The sequence below is a fragment of the Cervus elaphus genome, chromosome 33 (genome assembly GCF_910594005.1).
Source record: "Cervus elaphus chromosome 33, mCerEla1.1, whole genome shotgun sequence".
NCBI classification, from domain to species: domain Eukaryota; kingdom Metazoa; phylum Chordata; class Mammalia; order Artiodactyla; family Cervidae; genus Cervus; species Cervus elaphus.
The window spans coordinates 73,773,429-73,785,675 of record NC_057847.1 but is presented as its reverse complement, the minus strand read 5'-3'; the positions used below and the strand labels follow the sequence as shown (position 1 = coordinate 73,785,675).

Sequence of the window (12,247 nt, the reverse complement as noted above, 5' to 3'; positions counted from 1 at the left end):
CCCATGTCTGTTTCTACCTGTTGCTTCTTGACCTGAATACAGATTTCTCAGGAGGCAGGTAATGTATTCCCATCTCTTGAAGAATTTTCCACAGTTTGTTGTGATCTACACAGTCAAAGGCTTTGGTGTAATCAATAAAGCAGAAGTAGATGTTTTTCTGGAATTTAATGGATATTGGCAATTTGATCTCTGTTTCCTCTGCCTTTTCTGAAACCAGCTTGAACATCTGGACGTTCACGGTTCATGTATTGCTGAAGCCTGGCTTGGAGAATTTTGAGCATTACTTTACTAGCATGTGAGATGAGTGCGACTGTGTGGTAGTTTGAACATTCTTTGGCATCGTCCTTTCGGATTGCAATGAAAACTGACCTTTTCCAGTCCTGTGGCCACTGCTGAGTTTTCCAAATTTGCTGGCATATTGAGTGCAGCACTTTCACAGCATCATCTTTCAGGATTTGAAACAGCTCAACTGGAATTCCATTACCTCCACTAGCTTTGTTGGTAGTGATGCTTCCTAAGGCCCACTTGACTTTGCATTCCAGGATGTCTGGTTCTAGGTGAGTGATCACACCATCGTGGTTATCTGGGTCGTGAAGATCTTTTTTTTTTCTTTTATATAGTTTTTCTGTGTATTCTTGCCACCTCTTCTTAATATCTTCTGTTTCTTTTAGGTCCATACCATTTTTGTCCTTTATTGTGCTCATCGTTGCATGAAATATTCCCTTGGTATCTGTCATTTTCTTGAGCAGATCTCTGGTCTTTCCCATTCTGTTGTTTCCTCTATTTCTTTGCATTGATTGCTGAGGAAGGCTTTCTTATCTCTCCTTGCTGTGGAACTCTGCGTTCAGATGGGTATTATCTCCTATGCCTTTAGCTTCTCTTCTTTTCTCAGCTATTTGTAATGCCTCCTCAGACAACCATTTTGCTTTTTGCATTTCTTTTTCTTGGGGATGGTCTTGATCACTGCCTCCTGTACAATGTCACAAACCTCTGTCCATAGTTTTCAGATAGTTGCCAGTGTTTAAAATCTGGAGATCTGGCCACACTAACCTTGATTCTCCCATAGGATCACGTAAGCAGCACTTCTGGAGGAGTTCAGGTTTCCATGGTTACAAGGCTGCCTCATCTCACCCTGCTGGAATTTGCCCCCAGTGGCCTAGAGCTGTGCTGGCCAGCATGGTAGCCATGTGTGGCTATTGAAAGTTACATTAAGTGAATTAATGTTTTAAGGAAAACTTAAAATTCTTTTTCCCATTCACATGTCACCAACTACAGGAGGCTACTGACTTGGACAGTATAGATCTTGACGGAAAATTCCTGTCCCTGCTGAAGGCAGTATTGGGCTGGTCCAGATTTTTAAGCAAAGGTTATTGACTGCCTGGAGCTGTGTTCAGCCCTGGTCTCCTGGCCTCACTGGGCCTGTTAATGCTCTTGTGTAAAATGAAGTGGTTTGAGATGGATGATCTGAAGTTTCTTTCCTTCTTTTAAACGTTTTACTTGTTTGTTTGGCTGCACCAGCTCTTAGTTGCAGCACGTGGGTCTAGTTCCTTGACCGGGGATTGAAGCTGGCTCCCCTGCATTGGCGGGATGGAGTCTTAGCCTCTCCACCACCGGGGAAGTCCCTGAAGTTTCTATCTAATGGTAAGACCCCAGTATGTGGGCAACAGTATCAAGCCTATCACTTCATTAGTCCCATTCATCTAATATCAATTATTTATAATTTGTGCTCAAAAACCGTCTCTGGAGGCCATTCCAGAAGAGGGAGTTAAATTTCGGGCTGCCCAGTGTCATCTGGTTAGCATGGGTGACCCCGGACTCCCTGGTGCTGCTTGTGGGACAGCAGGTTTGGGTGAAGAACTCTCCCGTGTCACGTGAATACGCAGGGTCATCGACTGTTGTCCCTCTGTTCTTGAGTATGTGTGTTGTGCTCTTATTCTTGGAATTGAAAATGAGCGCATTGTAAGAGTTCTTTGAATTTCTTCCTTATTTAATAAGGTTGCAGTGTAGAGTTTTAAAATAACAACAATGACAATAACAAAAAATGTATAGAGTGAGCATCCTGTAGCCCCTTAGGGCACCTAGCACATGAAGGTAAAAGTAATGCTGGGGACTTCCTTGGTGGTCCAGTGATTAGGTCACCTTGCTTCCACTGCAGGGAGCGCAGGTTGTGTCCCTGGTTGAAGAGTTAAGATCCTGCAAGCCACATGGTGTGGCAAAAAAAAAAAAGTGGGAATCAAGTGTACAGTGTGTGTTCTTTGGAAGAACGCATCCTAAGGAGGTAGTGTGTTAAAGTGTGTATTCGCCGAAGTATTGATTAAAATAATGACTGTCGTTCGGGACTTGGCGGATGGTCCAGTGACCCTGACGCCTGTATACAACAGGATACATCCAGCCACTGAAAGTGGGGTTGTAGATCACTGTGCATTGATTTGGGGCTAATTCCATGGCATATGAACCCATTTATGTAAAATTCATAGCGCACACATGTGCATATGTGTGCATGCAAGATGTCTTGAGGGGTAGTCGTCAGAATATTGGTACTTGGGGGACTTCCCTGGTGGTTCAGTGGTTAAGACTCTGTGCTTCCACTGTAGGGGCCTTGGGTCTGATCCCTGGTCAAACTTAATATCTGCATGCCTCATGGTGTGGCTAACAGACAAAGAAGAGGGCTGTTGACAGCTGGGTGATGAGGTTTCAGGCCCCTCATTTTCTTCTTTGGGGTCACGACCCCCCCGGCCCGGACTGTTCCTCTCTTTCCTCAGGGGACTGTGCTTTGTGTTTTTAAAAGTGTTCTCGAGACTTCCCTGGTGATCCAGTGGTTAAAAATCCACCTGCCAGTTTAGGCAAGACGGGTTCGATCCCTGGTCTGGAAAGACCCCACGTGCCGTGGGGCGACTGAGCCTCCGGGCCACAACTCCTGAGCCTGCGCTCCCGAGCCCGTGAGTCACAGCCACGGAGCCGTGTGCCACGCTCGCTGCAGCCCTGGTACCCTGAAGCACTCGCGGTGCAGCCGGGGAAGCCACTGCCACTAGAGAATAGCCCCTGCAGAGACCCAGCACAGCCAGAAATTTAAAAAAAAAATGTGCTGCTCTCGTGAAGAAGGGAACAGACACTTACTGAGTGCCTACAGCATGCCAGGCATTTTGTTAAAACCTTTAACCCTCCTGTGCACTCTTTGAGGTAGATGTGATTACTCTGACTTCATGGATGAAGCATGTGACGCCTGGACTTTGAGCGTCTCTGTTGGACGGGAGATGTGGCACAGTAGGGATTCACACCCGGGTCTGTGCTCACAGCGCCCTTGGACTTTTTCCTGTTGGGGGCTTTATTAGAGCATCAAACATGTTTGGAGCTGAGACCACCTCTATCTCTGGCATTGGCAGAGGAGAAATGTGACCTGCTTAAGGTCTTCAGCTAGCTAGAGAAAGACAAAGAAGACTAAAAGATGGGGCTTTGTGATACTGTGATTATGCTGTAGCGATAATGACCTTGATCAAGTCAGGAGGCTTTTCTTTCTCAGTTCAATTACTGTGAACTTTATTACCTTAGGTAAGTCTATTTACCTCTTTTAGAATTTTCCTTATTTTCAAAATAAGGGTAATATGTTCCACACCTCAGGTTATTTTGAGATTATTCAGATTCATCCAGAAGTACCTTAAAAACAATAAAGTACAATATGAGTGCAATATGATTCTGTTACTCCAGCTAATCCAGTCTCCCATGACTCAGGAAGTGACCTGTTCTTCCTTCTCCCTTATGGACATTATTTTTGGAGGAAAAAGATTTAGTATTTCTTTCTCTATCATTAAGCAGATGCCATTGTGGAGAGAGAACTGTGGTAGATTCCATGCTGGGGCTTTGAGTTGTAGTTTGTAAGCAAGTAAGGTACTTGGACAAGAGGTCCCAGCCACTTGTCACAGACTTACGTGTAGGTTGAGTGGTCCGGGTCACTCCCACTTTTCTAGTTTTAAAAACCTCAAAAATAATTGGAACTGTATATAGAAAGTGCACAGTGTACAAAGGCGCAGCTTAATGAGCTGTCCCGAAGCTGACAGCCGTGTGCTTGCCCCTCGGGACAAGAGCTGGAGTACGTCGGCGCTCCCCAGCCTTGCCCCTCTCCTGACATTTGTGGCATCACTCTGCTGCTTTCCTTTTTAGTTTTACCATCTAAATATGCACCTTAAAGTTAGAGTTTATGTTTGTATATATTTGGCATCTGGCCTTTTCACTCACTGTTGGATATATCTGTATTGTTGAGGGTAGCTTTGATTCATTTATTTTGATTGTTTATTGTTCTTCCTAGTACGAAAACCACAACTTTCACATTCTACAGTAGATGGGCACCTGGATGTCTAGTTTTTGGCTATTATGGATGGGGCTGCTCTGAGCATTTTTGTGCATTTCACCTGTTGTACCTGTGCGTGCATTTCTGTTGGGCATATGCCTAGCAGAAGGGGGAGAAGGGGACGGCAGAGGATGAGATGGTTGGAGGGCATCACCGATTCAATGGACATGAGTTTGAGTAAACTCTGGGAGATGGTGATGGACAGGGAAGCCTGGTGTGCTGCAGTCCATGGGGTCACAAAGGGTCAGACATGACTGAGTGACTGAACTGAACTGATGCCTAGCAGTGGGATAGCTGCATATGTGTACCTTCACATTTGGGAGCTATGCCAAGATGTTTTTCTAAAGTGTTGGTTGTACCAGGTTATATTCCTCCGGCACGTACGTGTGAGAGGTTACGTGGTAATACATTCTTGGCAACACTTGGTCTGTGGGTCTTTAATTTTAGCCATGCAGGAGTATGTAGTAGTCTCATTATATTTTATTGGGTTGGCCCAAGAGTTCATATGTGATTTTCCATAAGATCTTACAGAAAAACCAAAATGAACTTTTTGGCCAGTCCAGTAACTTGTGTTTCTCTGACAAGTAATCGAGGTTGAACAACTTTTCATATATTTATGAACATTGATATCTTTTGTGAAGGGCCTATTCAGATATTTTGCCCGTTTTTCTACTGGGTTGTCTATTGATTGGGCTTGTAGATGATCTCTGTGTATCCCAGAATCAAGCCTCTTGTAGTTGTTTATTTGTTTTATTAATACTGTTTTCCAATACGTCATGACTTGCCTTTTACGTCCGTAAGATATTTCAGTGTACCACGGTCCCTAATTTTAATGTGGCCCTGTGCATGGATTTCTCCTTTAATGTTTTATTGTCTATTGTGTCCTGATATTTCCCCATCTGGGGATCATGAAGCTGTTTTCTGATGTCACTTTTAATTTTTATTTATTTATTTATTTATTTTACTTTTTAAAAGCTTTATTGTGTTGTTTTCCACACTTAGATCTGTAACCAGGAGTTCATTGTTATGTATGTGTTGAGATCAAGGTCTGCGGCTTTTTTATTCCAGATGGATATTCAGTTGACCCACGGCTCTCAGTCCAGTGTGACGCCTACTTTGTCATAAAAGGGCCCATTGCTGCACAAGTCTCTTTCTATCCTCTCTGCTGTAGTAATCTTGATTTCCTGTGGGAGTGGGTTTTACCACCTTGTGTCCTGTCCTTTGCATTTCCAGATAGATTTTGAAATCAGCTTGTGAACTTCCTAAAGATAAATTACAGTTGGGATTTTGAGTGAAATTTTGTGTGTAGATCAATTTGGGAAAAATGGAAATTTTGCAGTATTGAGTATTCCAACCTGTAGTTTCCTCCATTTATTTTAGTCATTTTTAATTTTTTTTTTTTTATTACTCTGTAGCTTTGGGAGTAGAGAATTATTTTGGCTAGATTTATTCTTAGGTGTTAATTTTTATGCAATTAAAAACGGGAGCTTGAAAATTTTCCTTTCTGACTTATTGTTAGTATAGAAAAGTAGTTGATTTTTTTTTTCCTTTTTGCTATGTTGACTTTGTATTAATCAGTCTTGCTAAACTCACTTATAGTATACCTGTAGATCTTCTGGATTTTCTACTCATAATTTCCATTAATATTGACAATTTTGCTTCTTCTCTGTGAGTTTTATACCTTTCATTTTTTCCCTTGCCATAAAGCTTTAACGAGGACCTTAGATACAGTATTGAAAAGAAGATGCAGTTGGACGTTTTTGTCCTGTTCCCCGTATCAAAGCGAAAGCTTTCAGTATTTCATCAATTACGATGTTCAGTTTGACCCTTGGATTAAAATCTGGCTATTTCCACCATTTAGCTGTTGGGAATAATGCTGCTCTGAACGTGAGTGTTCAAGTATTTATTGGAATCCTTGCTTTTATTTACTGGGGTTTATATCTAGAAGTGGAATTGCTGGATCACATGGTAATTCTGTGTTTAATTTTTGGGGGAGCTTCCATACCATTTTCCACAGTGACTGTACCAACTGTACATTCCTAGCAACAATGACCGCAGAGCCCCAGTCCCCCCACATTCTCACCAGCACTTGTCTTCCGGTTCTGGTTCCTGTATTTTGGGGGCACAGTGACTCAGGTGGGTGTCAGCTCCCGCTCTAGTCTCCTTTTGCTGACCTCTTCTTTTGAACTCCATTGAAACTTACCTTAATTCCATTTTCTCTATGCTTAGCCTCTTACCTGCTGTTTTGAATTTTCCATCCTTTTGTTTCTCTGGGCTTCATTCTGGAATTTTTCTGCAGACTTACTTTCCTGTTTAATTCCCTCTTCATCTATATCTAGTATGTTTTTAAGTCCATCCATCCAGTACTTAATTTTGGACATTGCATTGTTTGGTTCTTTTAAAAATTTGTGTCACTTTTTGAAAGTAAGCACCTCTCCCCCTAATTGTAATCTTGAGTATTTTGTCTTATACATAGTAAGAATTATTCTGCTCCTAATTATTCTCACATGGATCTTCATTTCTGCAAGTTTTTGTTTATAGTTGTCCTGCGCGCCTGATTATCTTTGGTTGTGCTTTGGACATTGTGTTTGAGAATTGTTTATAGAAGTAAATTGAGGACTAAATTAGAATTACGTTCTCTCCATGCAGAAATGATTTGGGCTTTTATCTTCCAGGGGTTTTAGGGCGCCAGCAATCTAATAAAATCATTTCTATCTGCTGTAAGGGATTGGTATTTTTCTAGGTCACCCAGTTTCTTGAAAATTGGTCTGCAGTACATCTGGAGGCTGTTTTATTTCCAGTTCACTCTCCAAATGTATAGCATTTGGATTTCCAACCCAAAGTGTAGGGGGTTGTTTGAGGTCTCTGGAATGTATATTCTAGACCCAAGTGATTATCACAAGTAATTCTCAGCATCTTGTTGCCCCTTTTCAGTGTATAAACAGCCCTGGAGCAAAGATAGACTCTTTACTGCAGGCTTCTTTCTCCGGATTTTAGTTTTCTTATGTTTTGTGACCTGGTAGTTTTTCTATGCCTTCTTAGTTCTCCAGTGTTTCCAAGCAGATGTACTTTTATGTGAAATTCCACACTTGTAGTTGTTTTTATCATGAGGGGTGGCCTGAGTTAGTCAGCCATTATTACCTCCTTTTAAAAGTTACAGGATAAAAAAAAATAAAAAAATAAAAGTTACAGGATAAAGGAACTGTGTTAGCCCTTAAACACATCTGTTCCAAACTAATTCATTACTAGTTAGTAAAGTAGGGATTTATTATCACTTACCATGAATCCAGTATCATGCTGTGCATTATGGAAGTTTCAAGGAAATACCAGGCATGGTATTCCTTACATTCAAGGACATTAAGCTGGGGACACAAACATAAACTTAAAATCAGATAGAATATTGGAGGAGACAAGGGTCATGCAGGATTGCTGGTTTCGTGAAAACTGTGGGTGGAGTGAGGGGCGTGAGCCGACCCTCCGCCCTTCTCTCCCGGCCGTCTGCGCGCAGTGGGCAGTGCCCTGTCATCCCTGCTGTACATGGCAGCTCTTCTTTGGCTCCTGCACTGTGTTTAAGACGCGTCTGAGGCCCTTCTGGGGCTGCCTCCCCTGCCCCCTCCCAAGTCCTCAGCTGTTCACTCTGCCCACCTTCGCCCCTCACTCTTCTCTCGGCTGGGAGGTCTTCTCTTCCTTTAGTGTGAGGCCAGTTCTTCACAGCTTACTAGCCTTGTGCAGTGCACCCCCTCTGGAAAACCTCCTCTGCCAGCCCAGGCCCTCTTCCCAGGAATCCTAGGCATGGCCTCCCCTGATCTGAATCAGTATGTTTGACCCCTGCACTGGCAGTGACCATGGTTTGGGGTTAACAGCTATCATCTGGGTCATCTGGCCTTTTCCATGCGCCAAGCACTATTGCAAGCACTTCATGTGCACACAGTGACCTTTGCTGTAGCTGTTACTGTGTCCCCATTTAACAGGTCAGAAAACTGAGGCACAGAGAGGTTTCCCAGCTCCTAACTAGAGTTGTCTTCTGCGCAATGACTTTATTCAATTCTCCCTTTCTTCAATAGGGAAATGGGAATGTAGGAGAAGGGCCTGAGCTGTGAAGACAAATATTTGTGGGTTGCCTCTCCTTTCCGGCCCCACTGGGGCCGTGACTAAGGGTGAAGTAGACAAATGTTGTGGGGGGGGGGGGGTGGACTGTGCTCTGGCCTCTCCATCCTAGGTCCCTGGGGCTTGCTGTATCCATCAGCCTTGTCTTCCGGAGCAGTCTCTGGACTCCCCCAGTCTGTCTGGGTGGGAATTTTGGGAACACTGCTGCCTAGGATTTAGTCAGGCCTGCTCTGCTCGGACCTGGCAGTAAACCTCCAACCTGGAAAAGTTTAAAGTTTGTTTTCCCAAATTCTGCAAGTGGGTAAACTGACATGGGCTGTCATATTTGAAAAGACCATAGTCCTCTTACATCACAGTCTTGTGGGAATTCTGAAGGGATGTGGTGAGAACTGAGGTCCATTATTAATATTTCTATAATGAATAGCACTCCCCCCTCCAACCAGTGGTGCACCCAGACACATGCTTAGGGTTTCATCAAGGAAAAGACAGTTCCTAATGATTGAGAGTTTGCTCTTTTTTTTGAAAAATAAACTTAACTTTTTAGAACAGTTTTGGATTTACAGAAAAATTGCAAAGATAGTAGAGTCCCCCATGTATCTATCCCATGTCGAGCCTCCCCATCATATATCACTGTCTGACACTAGTGTGGTGTATTTGTTGAAGTTAATAAAACAGTATTGATAGGTTGTGATTAACTGAAGTCCACAGTTTATTCGGGTCTTTTAAAATTCTGTCTAATGTCCTTTATCTATCCCAGGCTTCCATCTAGGGTTTGCTGTTTCAGTTGCTAAGTCCTGTGCAGCTCTTTTGCCGACCCCCTGGACTGTAGCCCACCAGTCTCTTTTGTCCATGGGATTTCCCAGGCAAGAAGACTGAAGTGGGTTGCCATTTCCTCCTCCAGGGAGTCTTCTCAACCCAGGGATCTAACCTACCTCTCTTGCATTGGCAGGCATGACCTAAGAAGCTCACACTCTATTTGTCTCCTAGGCTTCTCTTGGCAGTGACAAGGAGGAAGGAAATTTGACTTTCCTTCTTTTTGTTGACTTTGATGGTTTTGAGATGTATGGTAAGATATTTTGTAGGCTGTCCCTCTCTGGGGATCTGATATTGTTATTCGACTGGGCTTGTGGGTCTTCAGGCTAAGGATCACAGACCTAAAGCCCCCTTTTATCACATACCAAGCATACACACCTCCAGCCTGATTTATGGCTGTGGATGTTGACCTTGAAGATCTGGCTGAGGTTCCAGTACCCTTTGTCAAGCTTTTCCCGTTGTACCCGTTACTCCCCCTACTCTTTAGCTACTCTCCCTACTCTAGGGCTTTGGAAGGAAATGAATGCATGATTCCTCATCTTCTGTAGCTCGTAAATGAAATCATTAAAATGTTTTTTTCACTGTTATAGGCTTTTAAAAAAACCTGTCACAGAACAATGTTCTCTTTATACAAAAATTAAAAGATTATGCCCTTATAATGTCTTCAAGTCACCAATCCCTTACAAGGACAGTATGTGTATTGTGGTTATTATTGGGCAAATTTTGATTGCTTTGTTTTGAAACAGTGACTTTAAAGCTGAATAGAAAAGCCTGCTGTTTCTACTTTTCCTGGTCGCAAAACAAGGGCAGGCAGATTCAAGGACTCATCATATCATTATCTGGGGTAGCTTCAGGATAATTATCATCACCGCAATTTTGTTCGTTGGTTCTATATAAACATCAGACCGTATCCCAGGTCGTTTCTGAACTATGTTAAATAAAGTTGCACAATGCAAGAGTGCTTCCTACGGAGCAACACACACACACACACACACACACACAGAGGGCTTGTAGGGCTCTCGTTTTAATGGTAGAGCGAGGTGGCAAGGGCGAGTTGGGGGGTTAAGAGTCACCAGTTACCTGTGTAACTGTAAAAGAGAACACAGGTACTCTAGGAACAATTAGGCGCGAGCAGGTGCCCGGTGCGGGTGTTCTGCTCAGTGGTGTCCGACTCTGCGTAATTCCACGGACTGTATGTAGCCTGCCAGGTTCTCTTGTCCACGGGATTCTCAAGGTTAAGAGTACTGTAGTGGGTTGCTTCTCCAATCCTGGTGCCAGAAGAAAGAGACAAAGAGATGAACAGTAGGGGCTTTGGTAGTTTTTCTTGGGGAAGCATGTGGATTGTGAAAACTCCGAACTCCGTTCTGTCAGCTCTAAGCGCCATCTACCGGTTTTCACCAGGACTGCATTTTCATTTTAAGGAACTGTTCTTATAACAAACAAATCGTGGAAAAAGAGGTTTTTCTTTTTTCCAAAAATTGCACCGTGATAAAGCCGAGCTTTAGCCGGTGCGGGCGTGTTGCATAGGCGTTAGCAGTACTGCCCTCGCTAAGCGCTCATCGGACAGTAGCGCAACCCCAAGAAAAGGATGGTTGGTAGAGCTTTCGCGTGCGGCGCGAGTAGCAGGCGCCAACACTGGGTTGACTTGTGGCGACTAACTCAGCAGTGCCGCCGCAGCCGCCCGGCAGCGGGTGAACCTCCACTGATCACGGCTTCTGAAGCTCGCCACCAACACTTCGTTTTCGGAGGCTCGGAAGGTCGCAAAGAGGCCGTTCAGTGGTACCCAGAAGGCCGCGCGCCGGCCGCGAGCTGATTTGCATACGCGCGCCCTGCCGGGGCGGGGCTTCGGCGGGAGTTCCCGCCCTCCTGGGCTGGCGCCCGGAGGCGGCTCGCGGCGTCTGTGTTTGAGTAGCGTCTCGCTGAAGACTCTCTCGTATTAGCTCTGTCAACCGCCCTTTCGGACAAGAGCGGCCCTCTTCCTGATACCCAGCTTCACCCTCGGGTCGGCGCTCGCTCGGGCTCCCGGGCCGAGTCTGAGCCAGAGATGCGGGGGCGCGCCTGCAGCCGGCGGGCGAGGGCGCCAAGCCGCCGATGGGCCGCTGACGAGAGCCCACTGTTTGCCGTTGCAGGTGGTTCTCCTGGGCATGGACATCCTGTCCGCGTTGGTCACCCGGCTGCAGGATCGGTTCAAGGCGCAGATCGGTACAGGTGAGCTCTGTCCTCCCGTCTCGGCCTTCACTGGGTCTCCCCACACCCTGCACTTGGCTGTACCCGCCCCATAGCCAGCCCTCGTTCAGCCCCCCACCTTTTCTTTCTAGCCCGCTCTCCCCGGCTCGCCCCCACCTCCTCCTGCATCTGTAGATGCTGCCCCGCTGCCCTCGCTCCCCTCGTGCGCCTTCTGGATCTGCCGCCTTCGCGCACCTGCTGGCATCCGCCCCCCCCCCGCCCCCTTTCCATATCTTTCTGCTCTTTTCCCATCTTCCTGTTCTAGGACTAGCTATTACTTTTGTTTCTTATGCCAATTACCATCATGCTGTGCTGCCAACCAAACCCTGTTTGCCTCTGACCCTTCTCTTGGAGAAGCATTGCCTTTTCTCTTTGAGAGTCTTACAGATCCGACGCAGCTGTAGTTTTAAACAGTTTATTGTTACTATGACTGTTTTCACTTTGGTTGTCAGTGTCATTTCAAGTGTGTGGTGAATGATTACTTTTATTTTGAAGGGAAAACAGTGTCAGAATAATGAAATAAAAATAATATCAGGTTTCAAAGTTTAAGAGACGGTTTTATTCCCAACCTCTGGGCTTTCACAACAACACAACAAGCCCTAACCCTTTCCTTTTAGCATTTCTCGTTATGACAGGTACACATATATTTGTGCATTTCTGTTAACTTTCGGTCAATGTGCATGTTTAGATAAAGTCATGAGCTCTTCCCACTCTGCCATAAACTGTGTATCTGCAAATGAAAATCCCTCTTATTTT

At 44.8% G+C, this 12,247-nt stretch overlaps 1 protein-coding gene and 1 non-coding gene across 13 annotated transcripts in view; one reads left to right on the top strand and one right to left on the bottom strand.

The window, feature by feature from the left end:
* CLASP1 (cytoplasmic linker associated protein 1) overlaps window positions 1-12,247 on the top strand; it is a 266,051-nt gene that overhangs the window by 81,188 nt on the left and 172,616 nt on the right. For all 12 annotated transcript variants that reach the window (XM_043894511.1, XM_043894523.1, XM_043894522.1 and 9 more), the window contains exon 3: window positions 11,395-11,473. In XM_043894511.1, the coding sequence (XP_043750446.1) occupies window positions 11,395-11,473 (79 nt within the window). The remainder of the gene's footprint in view (window positions 1-11,394; window positions 11,474-12,247) is intronic.
* Window positions 10,733-10,858, bottom strand: LOC122688893. Its single transcript, XR_006339628.1, has one exon. It is a non-coding gene; the product is annotated as a U4atac minor spliceosomal RNA (small nuclear RNA).